Source organism: Chelonoidis abingdonii, chromosome 8 (assembly GCF_003597395.2).
Source record: "Chelonoidis abingdonii isolate Lonesome George chromosome 8, CheloAbing_2.0, whole genome shotgun sequence".
Lineage (NCBI taxonomy): Eukaryota > Metazoa > Chordata > Testudines > Testudinidae > Chelonoidis > Chelonoidis abingdonii.
In genome coordinates, this window is record NC_133776.1 from 50693533 (window position 1) to 50715234 (window position 21702).

The following is a 21702-nucleotide window of genomic DNA, read 5'->3' on the forward strand; positions in this document are numbered from 1 at the left end:
GGGTGCACCTGGCAGCTATCATGGCTTTCCATTTGCCTGTGGAGAGTTTCTCAATTTTTGCTCACCCTAGCATGATCAGATTCTTTAAGGGTCTATCTAACGTGTTTCCTTGTGTCTGGAACCCCACACCCCATTGGGATCTTGACTTTGTCCTGAATGCCTTAAGAAATACTCCTTTCAAACCTATGGTCCCCTGCTCATTCCTTCATTCCTCCCTCAAGATCTCATTCCTAATAGCCATCACCCTGGTCAGCAGGGTAGGAAGAATTGGACTGGTCATGGCTGACCCACCTTACACTACCTTCTGCAGTGACAAGGTCACATTACATACCTATCCTCTCTTCCTGCCAAAGGTCTCTGTAGACTGTAATATCAATCAAAATATCCACCTGTTGTAAAAAACCATAAATCTAGTGTCTGTATTAGGACCATGATTTTTAGTGTCTAGCAATTTAAGCTCCCAGGCTCATCTGTTGAAAGGGTTGTGCATGAACTCACCCCAGGGATCTTCTACAGGCTTTCCAAGATACACAAACAGGAGAACCCAGGCAGACCCATCATATTTGGCCACGGCACTCTTACTGAACCACTCACCACTTCCTCCAGGACACAACTGACTTCCTCCACAAACTCCACAATATTAACAACCTCCTTCAACATCATCTTCACCATCATGGATGTCACTACCTTATATACCACAATGACTGCATAGCTGCCTGCCTCAAATATATTTACAAGACAGTGGACAACCCTCAGATATTCACCCTAAACACATAGCCAAACTCATCCACTTCATCCTCACCCATAACCATTTTACATCCAATGACAAACACTTTGCCCAAACCATGGGACCAGCCATGGTTACTAAGGTGGCTTACCAATATGCCAACTTCTTCTTAGGCTACCTTGAAGAATAATAATTTCTGGACAAATGCACCACAAAATAAATGAAATGCCTGAGATATATCAATGATATTTTCATCCTCTGGATATATGGCTTAAACTCCCACATAGATTTCTACCACAACTTCAACATCCACCACCTGTCCATTAAACTCTTTCTGGAACACTCTCACACGAGCATCAACTTCCTGGACACCAAAAGCAGCTTCAACAATGTAACCCTACAGACAATCATATACAGGAAACCCATGGACCTCCACCTCTACCTTCAAGATTTTAGTAACCACTCAAAACACACCATGAAATCTGTTATCTACATCCAGGCACTCAGATACGACAGAATATGCTATGAGGAAAAGTCCAGGATATACACCATAACACATTTAAAACTGCCTTCACCAAACAAGGACACTCCACCAGAGAAGGAGATCACATCATGGAACAGACGACCCAAATACCTCAGAAGAGCCTCCTTCAATACAGAAATAAAACCCATGCTGACTGCACATTCCTAGTTGTCACTTACCAGCCCACGCGGTTCCCATACAGGGTATCCTCAAACAACTACAACCCAAACTCAGTGGGGACCCCATCGTGAAATAAATCTTTCCTGTACACCTCTTCTTCTGACCTTCAAACAACCCCCCACCCCCAAACTCTCTAAACTCATTATCAGAAACAGGCTCCACACAGACCAGGATGCACCACCTCAGAGTGGCACCAGACCCTGTCAGAAGAGATGCAAAATCTGCAGACTTGTCTTCAGTGATAGAATAATCAACACCTCCCACAACACAACTTTTAAGAGCTGTGGATCCTACACAGGCTTATTACATGTGGTATACCTCATCCAGTGCACTAAATACACCAGTAACTATGTGGTGAAAGCAGACAATCTCGTGAATGAACTCTCATAGGCAAATGATAAAAGATAACACCATCACCTATGCATGAACACGTTTCACAAAGTGATCACGCCTATATCTGACCTATCATTCCTGATCCTCAAAGGAAACCTGCGTAACACTTTGAAAAGATGAACCTCAGAGTCTAAATTCATTACTTTGCTAGACACCAAAAATTGTGGACTGAACCAGACACGCTGTATTTATGGCTTACTATAACAATCTGTAAACCACTAACCCCTCGCTCCCTTTTTTGTCTTATGACTGCAGAGCTGTTAATGGGCCACTCTACTTTGTATAGTTCCTTACAACATGTGTGAACTATTTATGTTAAACAATCTGTTCCACTTTGTATTTTGCTGTAATGCTGGGAGTTCCTTTCCCAGACCTGAAGAAGAGCTCTGTGTAAGCTCGAAAGCTCATCTCTGTCACCAACAAGTTGATCCACCACCCGGTCTCTCAAGTCAAAAAAAAAATAATAAAAAAAAAAAATGTTAAGCTAGAGTTAAGATTGAGAGTATGTATTTGAGATCTAGCAGTAAAATTATTAAGGAATGGTGTAATTATTCCCAAAATAAGCATTACAAACCCAGGAATTTAGAGTTTAACCTTAACTTAAAAATCCAAACACACTGAGGTATGCAAACACACAGATAAGGCACTCAAACGCTGCTAACTGTGCCCTGTAGTGACCACGTGCATATAGAAATGTGTATTAAGGCATTTGTTAGAGTATATTAATAATCTGAAAGGTCTAAAAGTGCTCTTTTGAGAACCTCCTTCCAAAACCTGTCGACTCTTACCCAAGACTCTGATCTCAATTTACGATGGTATAAATCAAGTATAACTCCACTGGCTTCTGCATGAAGTTCTCTGCTGTAATGAAGTAAAGATGAGAATGTGTTTCTGCATTCTTGTACACTGGAACAAATTAAAGGGTTAGGTGCCCCACAGGCACTTGTGGAGGCAGCTCATTGGTTAGAAATTTTTGGATCTCACTGCTCCCCTTATATAAACTGTGAGGTGTGTCACAAGCCCAGTGTGCTGTCTTTGAAGGAACAGGCTGTGCTCTCAGCCTGTTTGAGCAACCTTGACAGCTAGTCTTTTCCACTGTACTCTCTCCTCTCACACTCCTCACCTAGTAGACTCTGAACCCAAACTCGTTAGCTGAGGAGTTGACTCATAGCAGGAAATGCAGCTAGTTCTTTATAATAGTGCCTACTCCCCTCACTGCAAGGGATTGGGCTTCCCCCTGCCTTGGACAAGCATTAGACCATAGGTCTGTACTGGTTCCTCGTACAGGGTGACAGTGTGCACTGCTGTAGGCTGGAGATGAGGCCTGGGCTGCCCTCTGTCTGAAGCATAATCCCTGCAGGTTTAAGGAAATCTGAACACTGGTCTGTGGGGTTGGGTTTAGGGATGTTCTCTGCATTTGTGAGTCTTCTGAGGGAAGCCCATTGCTAGTGGCAAAATACTCGCTATTTACCCTCCCAGCCTCCACAGTCTGATGCAGTACAGTAAAGGACTTGTGAGGAGGAAGCTAGGCCTGGTCAGTGTGTGATCTTGTAAGGCTCAAGTCCTCACCTGTAGACAGAGGTGAAAGTAAACAGGTATGGGTTGGTACGGAGGACCAGTAAGAAAAGGAGACTGGTTAAGGTGGGGAGAAGCCTGGCCCCTGCATAAGAATAGTTTAAACTCAGCTGTTCTTCTTCGAGAGATGTCCCTGTGGGTGCTCCATTCTAGGTGTCGGTGTGCCCCTGCGCCTTTGATTGGAGATTTCTGCAGCAGTACTCGTAGTGGCCACGCATGCTTAGAGCCTGGCCCCCGCTCTGAGTATACCTCTAGTGAGCATGCGTGGCCTGTTCCCTCCCTCAGTTCCTTCTTACGTCCTCGGAATTGAGACAGAGCTCAGCAGACCTCCTTAGAGAAATTTCCTTTCCTCATCTTAAAATAACTTGTAGTTAGACAGTTTTTTGTTAGTTAGTTGTTAGTTAGTGTTACCTCCTTTTTCACTGTTTTGTTTTTTTTTTTTTTTTTAATTGTTTCTCTATCAGGCCGCTTCAAATATGCCTGGGCACATGGCTTAAGCGGCTGCTCCTCCTGTAAGGACGCTATCTCGCTCTCTCCGATGGACATCACAGTGCATAAAATGTTTAGGGCAGCTGCATCTAAACCGCCCTGTGCGTTTTGGCGGCAGCGTGAGGCTCTCGTGGTGCGGAGGCGACCAAGGCTTTCAGTGCCTGCCTTGATTATGGCAACAAGCTATTGGCCTGCGATAGAACACGGTGCGAAAATTAGGCGCCCGAGGCACCGAGCCTGCTTTAATAGTGCGGCACCACATACAGCACCGCATTAACATGCTCTTGGCACAGAGCCAAAATAGAAACTCCGTGCCAAGCCCGGGTTCCTCACAGCAATGCCATCAAGCCTTCACCTTCAGCTGCCTCAGCGCTGCCAGTTTTACTGCAGTCAAGTGACTCCTATGTCACCTCGCTGCATCACCTTTCCCTAAAGACTGCTTCTCCCTTACCGCAATGAGTTCAGGGTCCGAACAGCTTCCTCCCAGCGAGGAGGAGTCTGGCCACTACCGGATGATGTTTCAATACAATCAGAATCCCATTCCTCAGAGTCCTGTCACTGCGGGCACAGGAAAATTGTCTCAGACCACCTTAGACGCCGCCTCCTGGTGTGTTACCCCTGGATGGCATCACCTATGCTTTCCCCACCATGGCAAGTATTGGGGCCATGGGCATCTTTCCCTCGCAGCACACCCACATTCAATCCGATGAGATCGCGAACGGTCCAATCATATGACTCATTTGGCAGCACACTCCATTACTCAGGTCATTAACTCTGCTCCTGACCCAGTACTAACTGAAAGTACCAATTGAAGCAATGCCTGAAGAAGCTTTACTTCCTCCCTCTATCCGCCTCAGATGATTTTTCGAAATTCCCGGATCTCTTTAAGAAGGGTTGCCAGTGAGCTTAGAATCAATCAGAGGAAGTACCGGACCAACAACATGTTAACGGACATCCTGCAACCCTCTCTTCATCCAGACTGGCATTATCAATTTAAGGCAGCCTTCTGGAACTGCCTTAAGTCCATTTGGCGGGCTCCAGCACAGCACCTACCTGCAACAGGCGGGACTGTAAATACTTAATTCGCATGTTAAGGCTCTGAATTCCTTTTCCAGATCTGCGCGCAAACTCACTGGTAGGGACGCAGCCAATCAACGAACAAACACAGTATTCTCCCGCATACACCCAGCCAACAAGAGGCAAATGCTTAAGACCGTGCTGGGTCGCAAAATGTATGCCTCTCAACCTTACAATTCAAATTGCGCATTATACTGCATTCCTGGCAAAGTAGACCATAGAAACTCATAAGCAAGTTCATGGGACTTTATTGAGCCGTCCCGACTACATAAGAAACATACAGTTTTACATTGTTTCCGAGGGCAAATCATAATATCGCAGGTCTTCAAGGAGCTCTGGATTCAGCCATAACCGCAGCAAGATCACCTGCTCGGCGTGGTCATGCGACGAGGTTCATGCTTCCTCTTCCTCTTTCTCGCGAGGTTCTGAGCACATAGAGGATGATCAAACCTCTTTGCTTCACCACTAATGAGGTGCTCCACTCAATGGAGGACTCAAGGACAACTCTTTGATCCTTAGGCATCCAACCCTACACCAGAGGCGACAGTACAGATATCAACGCTTACACCGTCACGTACCCCCGTATACTCAGCATTTCGCAAATCTCAGTGATCAACAACAACACACAACGCTAGCATGATCCAGATACCAGCGGCGTTGCCCAGTTTTTCCGGGATGCCACTTCCCAACTAATAAGCAGAATTTGAACTTTGTCGGGGTCTGTAACAATCGCCCAACTTCAGCGTATGACTGGCCTAACAACTTCTTTGGACAGCCGCCTTCAGCATTTTTGCACGAATGCAGAATATTAACGACCGACAGTGGCGTTCTAGAGGTCATATCACAAGGGGCATTCTAAGAACTGAATTAGAGAGGACGCGCTGTATAATATACGAAGAGGAAACAACTATTGGACTATGCTTCAGCATCAGAACTCAGCATATGAAAAGTGAGGGAATCAGGTGGCAGCAAGTACTCGGAGATTTATGAAAGAGGTGAGCTAACAAGAAAAGTGGAAAAGATCCACCAACGGTAGGTATCTATAGAGAAACAGCATAGGTGGGTAGAGAGGGCCATCACGAGTCCTAAGGACTCTGCATCAACGAATAGGAGAAGTAATGAAATGTTAACAATCTCTATACTTGTTTTCGAATGACGCGACTCGTTTAAAAGGATGTAATAATTCAGACAGTCGAAGAAACGACGACTTCGGGTCGAACAAAATCACTAGAGAAGTGAAAAGATTGATATACACTGACCGAAGATACTAAAATTTCATGGATCAGAACGTAGCATTATGAACTGCCAGACAAAAAGACATATAAAACTAGAATGTGAAAAACAGATAGATCAATATACTATAAGTGCTGACATATAACAAAAATTAACCGACGTGCTGCGATGACGCGACCTAGGAGTAAGGATATTCGGCCTTCGCTCTCCTTACTCCCGAAAACAAATCCACATTAAGTCCTACCCAGCACCTGGAGTTTATAGGAGCGAGCCTCGACTCCACAACCGGACTGGCATCTCTCCCCCAACCGATTCAATACCATAAAACTGCTGGCTACAAGACTTCGCAACAGCCCCCAGTCACCGCCCGAGACTGCCCCCAACTACTAGGGCACATGTCCTCGTGCACTTTCGTGGTCCAGAACGCACGTCTCCACATGAGGTGCTTCCAAGCTTGGCTGGCCACGGTTTACAAACCAAACGTGCACTCACTAAACAAACAATTGGCCATACCTTACCGAGTCAAAGACCTCTCTCATATGGTGGACAGTCCCCTACAACCTCTGCTCTGGAGTCCCCTTCCTCCAGACCCCCCCAAACTCTGATGATGGCGACTGATGCATCCCTTACAGGCTGGGGGGCCCACATCTCTCACCAAACAGTCCATGGGCTATGGTCTCATTCCGAGACCTCCCTGCACATAAACGTTCTAGAACTTCAAGTTATACGGAATGCCTGCTGCTGCTTCCTTCCACTAATCAAGAATCAGCATGTACGCATAATGGCAGACAACATTGCCTGCATGTTCTACGTAAACAGACAAGGAGGGGCTCGTTCCCACTCTCTTTGCTCAGAGGCCATAAAACTCTGGAACTGGTGCCTTGCGAACCACATCCGCATATCAGCTGCTTCTCTCCCAGGGGTGATGAACACCACTGCCGATGAGTTAAGCAGACATTTCCCTTCGGAGCACGAATGGGAGATAGACGAGGGAATCATTTACAACATATGTCAAACTTGGGGTCACCCAACCATAGATCTCTTCGCAACCCTGAAAAACACGAAATGCCTCAATTTCTGCTCCAGGGCGGGACTGGGCAAACACTCCCTCAGAGATGCATTCATGATCTCATGGCACCGGGACTTAGCTTATGCATTTCCCCCGATACCATTGCTCAACAGGTTCCTCATAAAGATACGAACAGATCTTGCCAGGGTGATCTTGATCACACCTTCATGGTCAAGACAACCGTGGTTCCCTTTCCTCACCAGAATGTCAATTCAACCACCGATCTCCCTGCCTCTCATCCCGAACCTCTTATCACAGCAACACGGCCGGCTTCTTCACCCCAATCTCCCCATGCTTCATCTCAAAGCGTGGTACCTGTATGGTTCTCCCAACGAGAACTAGACTGTTCCGACCAAGTTCAGAGGGTACTTCTACACAGCAGAACACAATCCACCCGTACCACCTATCTCCGAAAGTGGAAACAATTCACAAAATGGTGCTCAACTAAACAACTGTTTCCTACCTCGGCACCTCTTCCCTGCATACTCGACTATCTATTGGACATTAAGCAATCCGGCCTTTTCTTCAGCTCCATCAGAGTCCACTTAGTTGCCATCACAACCTTTCATGGTACAGTTGACAATACATCGGTCTTCGCTCATCCCATCACCAAGCGTTTCCTGAAGGGACTCCAAACCCTATATCCAGAAATTAAGCCACCTACCCCTCCATGGGATCTTCACCTAGTATTGTCCTGTTTAAATCATCAACCCTTTGAGCCCTTAGCCACCTGCTCCCTCTTGCACCTCTCGATGAAAACAGCCTTTTTGGTGGCCATTACCATTACCCTTATGGCAGATCCACCATATACGCTCTTCTTCAAGGACAAAGTTACTCTACACCTACACCCAAAATTCCTTCCAAAAGTTCACGCTTCATTTCACATCAATGAACAATAATCTACCAATTCTTTCTGAGCCACATGCCAAATCCTTCGAAGCCCATGCACACACTTGATGTGCGCATTGGCCTTATCCTTTCTATTTGGACAGAGCCAAACCCTTCAGAAACTCTCCTAGACTCTTTGTCTCCATTGCGGAGCGCTCAAAGGCCATGGCTATCTCTACCAGAGACTCTTGCACTGGATCTCCAATTGATACAACTCTATCATCAGGTAAAACGGTTACACCTCGCATGAATCAGAACACATTCCACTAGATCTGTATCTATCTCTGTAGCCTTCTTAGTAAGTACCATCTGTTTTGACTTGAGCGCACTTGGTCTCAAGCACACATTGTCAACACTATGCCTTAGCTCAGGGCTCTCTCTGACACTTCTGCATTAGGAGGGCAGTATACTACTGCATTTACTTGCCAGCCCGAATCCCTACCTCGTGTGAGATCTTGCTTCGAGTCACTAGAGTGAAGCCCTTACAGGGACTCTCTCAGTACAAGAGGAGGTCTACTGTGCAGTTAACTGCGGTTCTTCGAGTGAGGTGTCCTGTGGGTTCATATACCCTCCCCTCCCATTACTTGGAGTTGGTAGCCTCGTTGTATGAGGAACTGGGAACCGGCCGGCATGCCACTAGATGTTACTCAGAGCGGGGGCCAGGCTGAGCCATCGCGTGGCCGCTATGCATACTGCTGCAATCTCCGATCAAAGCGCAGGCGCAGCGACAACTATGGAGCACCCACAGGACACTCATCTCGAAGAACGAATCAGTTAACTGCACAATTTCTGAAGTAACCTCCTCTTCCTGAGTTGTTCCCAATGCCCCCCCCCCCCCCCCCCCCCGCCCCCCCGGGGGCCCGCCCCACCCCGCCCCCTTCGGGGTTAAGGAGTGGTTTTCTGGCCATCTGGGGAATGGGGGAGATGTGTTTGACCAGCAGGGACAGTCTCATGTCTGCCCCAAAGAATAAGGACTCTCTCCAATACTATATAACACAACAATACAAAATTGGCTGCACAGCTCTAATCACAGGACTAATAAAGCAGGAAGAGAAAACCTATCAATCTGGTTCTTGTCTCCTCCTCCTCCTCCTCTCCTGAGACAAGTCTCTGCATCCTCCCAGCAGTGGATTCCCTCTAGCTCTAGCTTGCTAGGGACACTGGCTAGATCCTGTGCTGCGCCTCGCAAAGAACAGCTTAAAACCAGCTGTTCCCTGCGCAGTATACAAGCCCCAGGGTTAGCAGTGTTCTGGCATACCTTGTAATGTCACTCCCAGTTGTTGTTAGGCGGATGGTGGGGGGGATTGTGTTGTGACCATGCAGGCACCGGATGAGGTCGATCTCAATACACACACAAACACAATCAAAAATACAGGACACATTTCAAGTTCAAACTATCCCATTCCCATCCACCAGCAGAGATCATAGTTGTGCTAGGTCCAAACTGCTTGCCGGCATGCCCTGTCTTACCAATTGGTACTGATAAAACCGAAGCGGAAACAGCTTGGTTTAAAACAGTATTCTATGCAGGAGGCATTGAACTCTCTATTTCTCCTTCTAGCTCCGTCTTTCCTCCCGTCGGCTGTGCTGGGGCTAGAGGAGTCCCGCGTGACAGATTAGTGCTCAGTCCAGGCATGGAGACAAAGCGGAAAGCTTAGTGGTCCGTCAGCCTGGCTGTGAGGAGGAAGGGAGACACGTGAGAAAAATGGTGACAGTGAGTTATCACTATTTTCACGGCTGCTTTCCACATAGTAAAGTATTACAGACGTACTGGTGTCGTAATAGTAGCTTTTATTTTCTCTATCTATTGTCCTGGGCAATGGGAGGTTCCATTGAGTACGTAAGGAGAGGTGGTGTTGTCTGCGACTGACCATCTGGTAAGAAATGTAAATTACTTTCACCCCTGCCCAAACCCCAGGGCTCCCAGCCGCCTCTGCAGCTGGTAGCTCGGGGGGTGATTTAAAGGGCCTGGCTTCAGCTGAATCCCTGGGCCCTTTGAATCCTGATTTAAAAGCCCTGGGATTTAAAGGCCCCACCTCTTCCAGTAGAGGCCCCTCCCCCTCTGCAGGACTCTAGAGTACTGGCAAGTCCTTTAAGTTACTTTCACCACTGCCTGTAGATATCATTCCTCACATTTATTTTCCCCTCTTCCAGCCTCAGGTCCCCACACCAGGAAAAGAGATTAAGCTAAAAGTCAGAATCCTCGAAGAAGGGTCTTTGTTGTATTGAAGGAGAGGAAAAACATTGTCCTTTTTAGACTCCTCACAACAATTTAAATCTGATTCATGATGCACGTGTTACTGAATAGAGCACGCTATCTTAATCCAAGAGATCTAGGAAAAGGACTACAGTAGAATCTCAAAGATACAAACACAGAGTTATGGACTGACCAGTCAAGCAGACACCAAGTGAAACTGGAAATAATCAGTCAGGCAGCAGCAGAGACACCTGCCCCTCCCGTCAAAAAAAAGAAAAAAAAGAAAAGGCAAATATTGTACTGTGCCTGTATTTGTCTTAGAGATCGGCACATTTGGGCTGCCTGTCCCCACCCCTGCACACGGGGCAGCCAGTTACAGCAAGACACTTGGGCTGCTGGCTGGGAGGGGCATGTGCTGTTTTTAACACTCCTCCCCCCCGGAGGACGGGTGCGCACGCACACGCACACACGCGTGCGCGCGCACACACACACACACACACCCCCTCTGCAAGGAGGGGGACAAGCTTGCAAACTCATACCAGTGCTGAGTAGGGAGCTCAGCTACCACTGAAACCCGGCTGGACAGTCAGTTCCTGGATCTGAAGCCCAAACTGCACTTTGTTCAATGTTAGGAATATTTGAGAGTTACCGACAAATTCCATTCCCAATGTGTCTGTAACTCTGAGGTTCTACTGTATGTATGCTCCATAGACCTCAGAGAACCATTTCTCCGTGTCCAAGTCCATTCTTCCTACTCTAGACACTTGAGGTTTGTAGTGTGGGGGTCTTAAATTCAGTAAGTGAACCTCCTCCTTCAATCCCATGAGATGTCTCCAAAATATTAGCAGGTGCTGATTTTCCTTCTGCTGAGGAGAGAGTATCCACATATTTCTCCAGGCAGTGGGTCTCTTCATTTGATTACAGTGCAGGTAAAAGGGGGGTCCAGGTCTCTCTCTCTCTCTCTCTCTGGTCCATCAGCATAGTTGTGTGATCATCTGGGAAAAGAGCTGCTTATCTCGACAAAGTTATCCTGCTGGTGGACTACAGAGAAACAAAGGCTTGGTTTAGACCCAATACTTCATCTAGCAAGCCGTTCTTTTCTGAGGCTTGATAATATCATGCTCAGATGCAATCCAGTGGCCTTTCCTCTCAGACCTTTTCTTTTATAGTGTAGGTTCTCCTCCTAGTATCTCTGCTCAATTAGATCACTCCCACCACTGCAAATTTGTCTCTAAAATGGTGGAATGATTCTAGAAACCTGCCTAGGGGAAACCTCTACTCAAGATCCCAATCTATCTGGATCACAGCAGACACCTGACCAGCTAGGGGGGCGTGCATGGATTTTTTTTTGTTTTGTTTTTGTTTTTGTTTGCAATTAAGGAAAGCAATCGCCTATGGCATGCAAAGGAACATCATTCTGCTGGAACAGTGGGCAGCTGACTTTCTTATAAGATACCTAGTAATGTTTTCATGTACTCCTGCATAATACAGAATGACTGCCCTACTGCTGTGCCTTTTTATATATCATCATGGTAGCATATACACCTTGTACCTGAGAATGGAAACTCTTCAATCTACCATCTTCTAGATTATAGTTTGTGTACTATATTCAGGGGAAACTAAACATTCAAGCTGAGTTTTCACACATTATATACTGGGAAGCATTTTAACAGCACTGTGTGGAACTCCGCAGAAGTGCTTTTTGCACCAAAATGCAACTAAAAGTAGCATCTTTTATGGTCCAAACATTAGGAGAAAAACTTAAGGAAAATAGAAATCTTCTCACCTGGTTGGATCATCAGATATGCACTTCTTTCCCCTTTCAACTCAGGTAGCCAGTAAAGTGAGGAAAGACAAGGTCAGCATGTCCCTTATAGTCTGTATTTACAGGATATTTCTCCAATCCGAAGAAGTCAGTCTGTCTTCCCTGGCAGTTACTCCTGAAAGATTTCTTGAAGAAGAGTCCAGTTGGTTCCCAAAGCCCTGGCAAGTTCAGACTTACTGCCTGGATTGTGACAAGATATGCCTATGGAACTGGAATCTCTGTGAAGAACTCGTGGAAGACCTACTTCAGTCTAGAAAGCCATTCAGGAAAGCCACTGCCTTGTTAATATTATACAATAGTAAGAACAAAGGCCTTGGTCCCTGTAAGATAACTTTCACCTGGTGAATGAGAGTAGCAGTTAAGTCACTTAAGGAGAATGGTAAATCTTATCACCTTTCAGTTTAAGAGCTTTGTACAAAATCTATTTCCATTGTATGGGAAGAGAAATAAAGCATTTTTTGAGAGAGTCTGCAACAGAACAACGTTTATGTTTTTAAGGACTGTTTTAAAAACATTGATCCCTTTGATGCTAAACTTTTTTGTAGTCTTCTGTCGTCCCTTCATATCTAGATTCCCTAGCTCTCTTGCCTTTTTTCTGGGTTTTGGACTTGCTAATTCCCAGCAGTCTGTTTCAGATGGATTGTCTGAATGAGACTAAGGCAATTTTGTCCTCACTTGTTAACAGGGTGTGAGTGTGTGTACATGCCCACATGCATGTTCTCTGGAGGACTCCACTGGGTTTTTGGCTCAGTTCCTATGTTTATATAAGAGGAGCAGTTGGGCCCCAAACTTCTCACTTTTGACCTGCTTTCATGATTGCTGAAGGGTGTGGCTTACCCAATATTCCATTACAAATTGATAGATTGTCTCTTAACAGGGAATCTATTTACAGGTATGGTCAAGATTGCCTATTTGTCAGTGATTGTGTGTGTTCATGTAAAGATGGGGCATTAGGACACTGATTTAAACTAAGTAAAATTATCGCAAGTCTCTCTCTCAAATTTTGGATTGTACCAGTATCTAGTAGGAAGTTTTCTAGGATGTCAATCATTATTGTGCTGTTATCTTTCTTGAAGATTCAGAATACAGTACCTTTCTGTAATAATGGGAAGTCTACTCTAACAGATATAATAATATTTATTGTAAAAATACCTGAATGACTGTTGTAGGATTTTTGTTTTATCCTCTTGTTTCGATTCTGTCATTCCCTCCAGTAGGAACAGTATTCTTTTTACGTGACAGGCTGTGCTTGAATTTGATGCTGTGATGCTATGGTTTTCTTCAGGCTGAATATTCCTGTGTAAATTCAGTACACTTTCTTATTTATTCAGATGGCCTGGGGACATCTAGAAGATTAGATAACTAGGCATTTGTATAAACAAGTGCTGTTTTGAGCTGCAGTCTCACTAAGATAGAAATATGGGGAATGAAGGGAGTAATGTTGATATTTGCTTAATATTTTGCACTTTAAGTTTATTAAAACACCCAAATTGTATTAAAACCACTGTGTACATAATTCTGCATTTTTCTGAGCTGCTATACAAATACTAAGCCACTGATTACTGCTAGCAGGTGATAGTAGGTTGAATGAGAATTTATTAGCAGGTGATTGATTAACATAGGGCTCCATGGGGGGCACAATGGGATTTAGATAACTAGGCTTTTTGGGTAAAGGGTATTTGTATAACTGGAATTATTCTGTAATTCCATTTACAGGTTGCTGTATTTACTTCAGCAAGAAACCTCCAGCACGGAACTGAGAACTGAATGTGCAGTAGTGCTAGGAAGCCTTGCGATGGGTACAGAAAACAATGTCAAATCTCTACTAGACTGCCATATTATCCCAGCCTTATTGCAAGGTATCTTGGCGTTCATTTAATGCAATATACTTTGGTAACTATTTCTATAACACTTGTGTTTTAAATAAGCAAAAAGAATGAAACTATATGTATATTCACAGGATTGCTATCACCAGAACTGAAGTTTATTGAAGCTTGCCTCCGATGTCTTCGTACCATTTTTACCAGCCCAGTAACTCCAGAGGAACTATTGTATACAGTAAGTTTTAGGCAATGTGTCTTTGCTCTTGTATATAACTTCTGTTCATGCAATGCAGCCTGTATTATGTGTGTGCTGATGGCATCTGTTTGTGATAATATTTGAGTATGGTGCTACTAACACTATTAATATTTCACTCATAGGCATCAGGAGTCTAGATAACCTGTGAACATTAATTTTTTGGCAACGGGAGATTCTGACTGCTGATGCCACTTGTACACCAGTGAACTGAAATTTCTAGCTTTGTGGCCTATTGTGTATATAGAAGAAGTGAGAATACAGATAGTTTGGTTTAATTCAAGTATCATTTAAGAGGAGGAAAAAAACCATGGTATCACAGAATCATAATAGTTACAACTGGAAAAGACTTACTAAGGTCTAATAAATCATGCAGGCAATACAGCATTTTCTTCTAACCTTAAATTTTTAGTGCTTTATTCAGTTTTAAATATTTCAGGTAGCTTCCATCATTTAGCTTGGAAGATCCTCACTGTCAAGATCTTTTCTTCTTATAGTTAACCTACATTGTCTCTTCCTTAGCTTGTTAGAAAGGGCAGAATTTGTCTGGCATAATCTTTTTTCTGGCTCATGCATCATCACCAGCAATAATCTATTTTGAGTTTCATGTGCCAGGCTAAATTAGCAGGGCTTTCTGTTAAAGGAAAAAACTCTCCTGTTTGTACACTTAGTGAATTCAATATGGCATTTGAGAGAAAATGAACATGGACCCCCTACAGTGTCATTTTTACAGACACTTTTCAGTGTTAACCCACACTGTAAGTTCGCAGCATACATGCAACACTCTGCATCTAAGCAATCAGGAGCCAGACTTGGGCTAAAAAGCATTAAGTCCAAAATTTTTAAATGCTTGCACTACTAACATTGCAGGATGCGTGGCTAAAATGTGTTGTTTAGACACTTGGAGATCCATTGCATTGTCAGTGTGGGCTGAGCTTCTGCAAGAGTGCTTATAGTCTTCAGGTTTGAGCTGGGAATAAAGGGGTGATGAAAGGCCTGGCCCTTAATTGAATTTTCAGATGCACTGAGACCGCCTCCTGTACTTCCAAACAAGTATTGCTGCTCTAATCTTGCCAGAAGCATTGAGATGCATTCATATGGAAGTGCGGTTTGGTTTAACATCAGATCTAATTATGTCGACTTCAGCTACATTATTCACGTAGATCGATCTCCCCCTCTAGTATAGACCAAGCTTTACATATTTTCTCAGTTCATATAGCACGTTTTAATTTTTATTGCAGGTACATTCCAAACATTGTAGAAAATCATCACTGGCTAGACTTCTTGTTCCTTCAGTATGATGGGTTTTCTGTACAGTGTTGGTACAGCAGGATATTTTGATTAAAAAACTAAAGCTGTTAAATGATTAAATTAACAATTGCGATTAATCATGAGATAAAAAAGTGATGAATCGCAGTTTTAATTTCACTGTTAAGCAATAATAGAATACTATTTATTTAAATATTTTTGGATGTTTTCTACATTTTCAAATATATTGATTTCATTTGCAACAGAATATAAAGTGTACAGTGCTCACTTTATATTTTTGATTACAAATATTTGCACTGTAAAAAAGAAAAAGAAAAGAAAGTATTTTTCAGTTCACCTTATACAAGTAGTATAGTGCAATCTTCAGATGTAGAATTATTTATTTTACATAACTGCATTCAAAAACAAAACAATGTAAAACTTTAGAGCCTACAAGTCCACTCAGTCCTACTTCTTGTTCAGCGAATTGCTAAGATAAACCAATTTGTTTACATTTATGGGAGAAAATGCTGCCTGCTTCTTATTTATAGTGTCACCTGAAAGTGATGATAGGCATTCGATGGCACTGTTGTAGCTGGTGATGTAAGGTATTCATATGTCAAATATGCTAAACACCATCAATTCAGTCACAGTGCAGGCTTACCTACCGAGGGACAGGTTCCAGGAAATGAGAGAGAGCATAAATCGCATCATCAACAATCCTAATGTACTGGCCAGGACTTGCCTATCCCTTCTTGGCCACATGGATTTGCATACATACATGACCACCTTCACTCGACTCCAGATGTGACTCCAGATAGTTTACTCGCCCAAACATCACACCATAGACCTCATGCTGAGAGTCCCTGCTCTCATCTCTTCAGACAGATCCACATCACATATGCATAGGGATTCCCTTCCTCTCCTCCCCGGAAAAGACGATCATCATCGACATATGTCAGACAATATGGCCACTGTTCTCTACAGCAACAAATGGTGGGGTGGGAGGGGGGGCCACAAGATCGACTGCTCTATACACAGAAACAGTCAATCTCTGAAATTGGTACATCACTCATCAGACCCTTTTGTGCTTGCGGACTCGCTCAGCAGACATTTTATGATCGACCACGAGTGGAAACTTCATGGTTTGGTAGTGACATCTTCACCCAATGTGGATTCTGATCAGAGGCCTCTTTGCCTTGCATATAAACAGCAAATGCACCATGTACTGCTCCAAGGGAGGAATCTGCCACCTTTCTCAGGACAATGATCCCTTATTGTCCTGGTCAGATCAAAGCCTCCTTTACTGTTCCTCAGGTGCTGCACAAGATCAACAAGGTGGAGCAATGGTCATTCTGATCGCCCCTAGCTGGTCCAGACAGTTCTGGTTTCCCAATCTCCTTTTAATGTAATCCTGTCCACCAATTCCTATTCCCACCTTCCCCAATCTGCTGATACAGTGGAACAGGAAGATCAGACATCCCAATCCACAGGTGCTGTTCCTCCTAAGAGCAGGGTTTTGAATGGGCATCTGCTTTAGAACAGACCTGTTCTTCATCTGCGCAAGACATCCTCTCCAGCAGCAGGGAGGAATCCACCAGGCTCTGTTACTGGAACAAGTGGAAGCACTTTGCCTCCTTGACCCAACAAAATGGAGTTTGACCCGAATCAGCAGGGCTTATCCTCTTCCTGGACTGTGTTCTATCTCCGAAGGCATCAGGTCTTGTCATCAACTCTCTGAAAATCCATCTGGCGGTAATTAGCACATTCCTGTGGAAGGTCACTCTGTCTTTGCACACCTGCTAACTGCTAGGTTGGCTATTACCTATCAACCCTGTAATCCCTTAGGTGCTTACAAGTTGGTTGATTAATAATTTGTTTTGGTATCTTTCCAGGTATCAAAATTAGGTTGACTAGTCTGTAATTCTTCAGGTCCTGTTTGTTCCCCTTTTTAAAGATAGATACTGTTTCCCCTTCTCCAGACCGCTGGGACCTCACTGTAACAGGGTGCTGACTAGGAGAAACAAGCCAGGCCTCTCTTACTCTTCTTCCTCTGGGCTATTAGTTGGGCTCGCTGAGGGGCCACACCCTTATTACCAGAGTGGATCCACCTGCAGGCCTGGGTACCAGCCTGCCTAATAAAGTTGGCTAAGAGACAGGAAGCAGGGGGAGACAGGAAAGGGAGGAGTGTGGGCTTTAGATCCCTGCCGGCTGGGAAGTTAGTAGTCTCCCAGAGTATTGGTCTCTATAAATACCTGTAAATAATAAGTGGTGGAACGGACACAAACAATAAAAGGACATGAGTGCTGCACTTCAGTTGGTCTCTTACTGCGTTCTATGGAGGGGCCGGGAGCAGGCACCGCTACATGTGGGAGCTTGTCTGGGATCCTGACACCAAGGACTGTGGTTGGTAGCCCTGGAGATGGAAGAGACCATAACATGGCTGGTGAAGCAGCAGGAGGAGGTACAGTAGGCCCTGGTCAAAGTCCAGTTGTTCCAGCAGATCGAGAAGCAGCCGTTCCTGACCTGGCAGGCAGAACAACAATGGAGCCTGCAGGACTTTATCAGGGAACAGACCAACACCCAAGCACAGCTCGTACGGCGGGTGGTGAGTCCTGCGGCAAGTAAGGGCACTCGGGCTCTGGGCTGGGGACTATGCAAGATGAGTCTGGCAGATGACCAGGATGCATTCTTGGAGACATTTGAGCGGGTAGCCACGGGCGCCGGCTGGGAAAGGACAATGTGGGCCCTTCGGCTCGCATCGTACCTGGTGAAAGAGTCTCAAGCAGCCTATATGGCACTGAGTGAAGAATGTGCCCAGGATTATGGGATAGTATGGGCTGCTATTCTAGAACGGGTGGGCCTATCAGCTGAACGCTACCAGCAGAATCTGCGGGCTGCTCGCTGGACAGCGGCCATACAGCCCCGCACCTTTACCCAGAGGTTAATGGACTGGGTGACCTGGTGGTTTCGGCCCAAGATATGGACAACGGCGGAGATTATGGACAGTGTGGTCATGGAACAGTTGTTACAAAGCCCCCCCGAGACAATACGGATCTGGGTGAAGCGGCACCAGCCGGAGACTGTAGAGGCCGCGGTCAGGTTAACCAAAGAGTATATAGAGGCCAAGTGACCCTGGAGGGAGGACCGGCCCCGGAGGGATAGGGAGCTGAGGAGGAGACTACCCAAGCCTTCCTCTGGGGCAGCCCCAGGAAAGAGGGGTGAGCCCAGAGGGACACCCGACCAATCAGCCAGGCTTACCTACTGGCAATGTGGCAAACTGGGACATACAAAACAGGACTGCTCGGAGATGGAGTGCGGGTTGGCCAAATATTGTGAGTGGACGCAGATAGCGGGGCAGATGGGACGGAACCTGACCACTGTCCCTGTGAAAGTGGGAAGAAAACTCCAAGCCGGTGTGCTGGATATAGCATCCGGCTGTTCGCTTGTACAGCAGGCGTTGATAAAACCACATTGGCTGGTCTGGGGGGCAAGAATGGCCCTGGGGTGTATACATGGGGACAAAAAGTTTTGCCAGGTGGCCCAGGTACCCCTGGAAGTGAAGGGCCGCTTCAAGTGGAAGCGGGTGGAGGTCCTGGAGCGGTTACTGTATCCAGTCGTGGTGGGCAGGGACTGGGGCTCACTACCAAGAAGGAAGCAAGACGGTACCCCCAAAAGAGGGGCATGCTGCCCGAGCCAGGGGGCTGTTGGAATTGGGGATGGACCTAGCTCCGTAGAGGCAAATGAAACTCCTAGACATCCGAACCCAGAGCGGGCAGGTCCACAGGAGGCCTTCCTGGGGGAACTCATGGGCTGAGGCCCCTCAGGGGAAGGGCTGGGCCCTGCAGAGGGGCCCCCAGGAAATGGCACCTGAGGACGAGGTCCTGAACCCACACGAAGATGTGGGGGAAACTGAGGCAGGGAAGACCCCGCTGGATGAGAGGATAACTTTCGAACCTGTCCCTCAGGTACAGGAGGAGCAGGGGTTGGGGCCCTTGCTGCTGAGTGATTGGTGTAATGATCTGCGGGTGGAGGCAGAATTAGAGGGACTGCCACTACCTCCGCAGTGTACCTTCTGTGGGAGGGGGATAGAGCGAACGCTGGTGGAGGGGGCTCGGGCTTAACCGGTTCTGGGGGAAGCCTTCCCCGCGGAAACCCCACCCCAAGTAAAAATAAAAAGCGAAAGGCCCAAAAGGTCTGAGGACGACTGGACCGTATTTCTCTTAAGGGGGGAGAGGTGTAACAGGTTGCTGGCTAGGAGAAACAAGCCAGGCCCCTGTTAGCCCTGCTCCAGAAGAAGAATGGTATTAGTTGGGCTGGCTGAGGGGCCACATCCTAATTACCAGAGTGGATCCACCTGCAGGCCTGGGTAGCCAGTCTGCCCTATAAAGCTGGCTAAGAGACAGGAAGCAGGGGGAGACAGGAAAGGGAGGAGTGTGGGCTCTAGATCCCTGCTAGCTGGGAAGTTAGTAGTCTCCCAGAGTGTTGGTCTCTGTAAATACCTGTAAATAATAGGTGATGGGAACGGACACAAACAATAAAAGGATGCGGGTGCTGCACTTCAGTTGGTCTCTGACTGCGTTCTGTATAGGGGCCAGGAGCAGGCACCACTACACTCACCCATCCTGCAGAAGTTTTCAAAGATAATAGCTAATGGTTCTGAGATTGCTTTCAGGTACCATAGGGTGAACCTTGTCAAGTCTTGCTGGCTTAAATTCATCTAATTTACTTAAATATTCTTTAACCTGTGTTTTTTCCCTATATTTGTTTTGCATTCCTCCCCCTTGTTAATATTAATTGTGTTAAGCATCTGGTTTCCATTAATCTTTGTAGTGAAGACTGAAGCAAAATAGGCACTAGCTACATCAGCCAACTTCCTTTATGCCTCATAATCAGGGTTGGGACCAGGGTGGAGCACAGAGGTTGTGCTAGAAGACAACCTACTTGAGGGTGCTGAAGCCCTGACTGTCCCCCTTCTCCTGCTAGACCGGGTGCGCACTCCGCTGCACGTCTGCAGCACAGGGAGTCCTCCTGCACCCTGGCTGCGGCCGCCCCATTTTTTTTTCCCCCCTGCTTTGCCCGCCCCACAGGTTGTTTTTTTGTGTGTGTGCGTGTGTGTGCTTTGCCGCTCCGGCTGCCCCACAGGTGTGTGGTGTTTTTGTTGGTTTTTTTTTTGCTTCGCTGCTCTGCGACCCCCCCCCCCCCCATTTTATTTATTTATTTATTTATTTATTTTGGCTTGAGGTGGCAAAAAAGCCAGAGACGGCCCTGCATCCTGTGCACTGAATGAAGGCAGGTGTCTTATAAATAAAAAATCGTGTAACTAAAGACTGTCGTGTATCTGCACAAAGGAGCAACCTTGACTCTGGCATTTCCTAACTTCAGATGCTTCACTTCGCAATCTTAGTAGAATTTTTTAACAGTAACATTTAAAAAAATATTTCTGGCATCCTTAAAAAGAGAAAAAACAAGTTATTTTGTGTTCAACTATACTACCTCCCCCTACGATCATCATTAAGCTTTCAACCCTAGCCCTCCAGCACCGCATCACAGTCTTTTAGCCAGGTGCAGATTAAAGGATTTTGGGGCCTTGTCCACTACGGGAATTGGGAAGCCCCCAGACCTTCCTTAAACTAGACAGAGCATGTGGTATATAGGGCAATTGTTGCTCTAGGCAAAACTTCAGTGTGCCTAAAATCCACCCCCTCCCCCGCCAGAGAGGTTTTCAACTGGGTGGGCACACTGAACTTTCAGTGAGGAGTGGTGGTGCAGAAAGCCTTCTGATGGTTTGATATTTATGATAGTGTGGTGGGGCCCAACCACCACATCACAGCACCAATCACTCAGGTTTGGCCCAGCTGCCCATCCATTGTGATGGGGAGTGTGTAGCTAGACCATACTTCAGTGAGTGGCATTGCAATCTGTTGCACAGGGTTTCAGTACCACTCAGGTTTGGGTTTTTTCCTGGTGGTTGGAGGGCCCCCTGAGATGGGGACCCTGTGCAAGTGCATTGTGTGCACATTGTGATTAATCCGGACCTGTCTCTAGCACAGAGGTCAGCAGCCTTTCAGAAGTGGTGTGCCAAGTCTTCATTTATTCACTCTAATTTAAGGTTTCACGTGCCAGTAATACATTTTAACATTTTTAGGTCTCTTTCTATAAGTCTATAATATATAACTAGACTATTGTTGTATGTAAAATA

At 45.8% G+C, this 21702-nt stretch overlaps 1 protein-coding gene and 1 long non-coding RNA gene across 9 annotated transcripts in view; one reads left to right on the forward strand and one right to left on the reverse strand.

The window, feature by feature from the left end:
- LOC116815348 (uncharacterized) overlaps positions 1-10613 on the reverse strand; it is a 73060-nt gene extending 62447 nt beyond the window's left edge. For both annotated transcript variants that reach the window (XR_004371468.2, XR_012656388.1), the window contains exon 1: positions 10545-10613. This is a non-coding gene — a long non-coding RNA (uncharacterized LOC116815348). The remainder of the gene's footprint in view (positions 1-10544) is intronic.
- ARMC8 (armadillo repeat containing 8) overlaps positions 1-21702 on the forward strand; it is a 213783-nt gene that overhangs the window by 66424 nt on the left and 125657 nt on the right. For all 7 annotated transcript variants that reach the window (XR_012656387.1, XM_032763603.2, XM_075068605.1 and 4 more), the window contains exons 4-5: positions 13893-14035; positions 14137-14234. Coding sequence is in view for 6 of the 7 variants with exons in the window: in XM_032763603.2 (XP_032619494.1) it covers positions 13893-14035; positions 14137-14234 (241 nt within the window). In the remaining variant the exon portion in view is untranslated. The remainder of the gene's footprint in view (positions 1-13892; positions 14036-14136; positions 14235-21702) is intronic.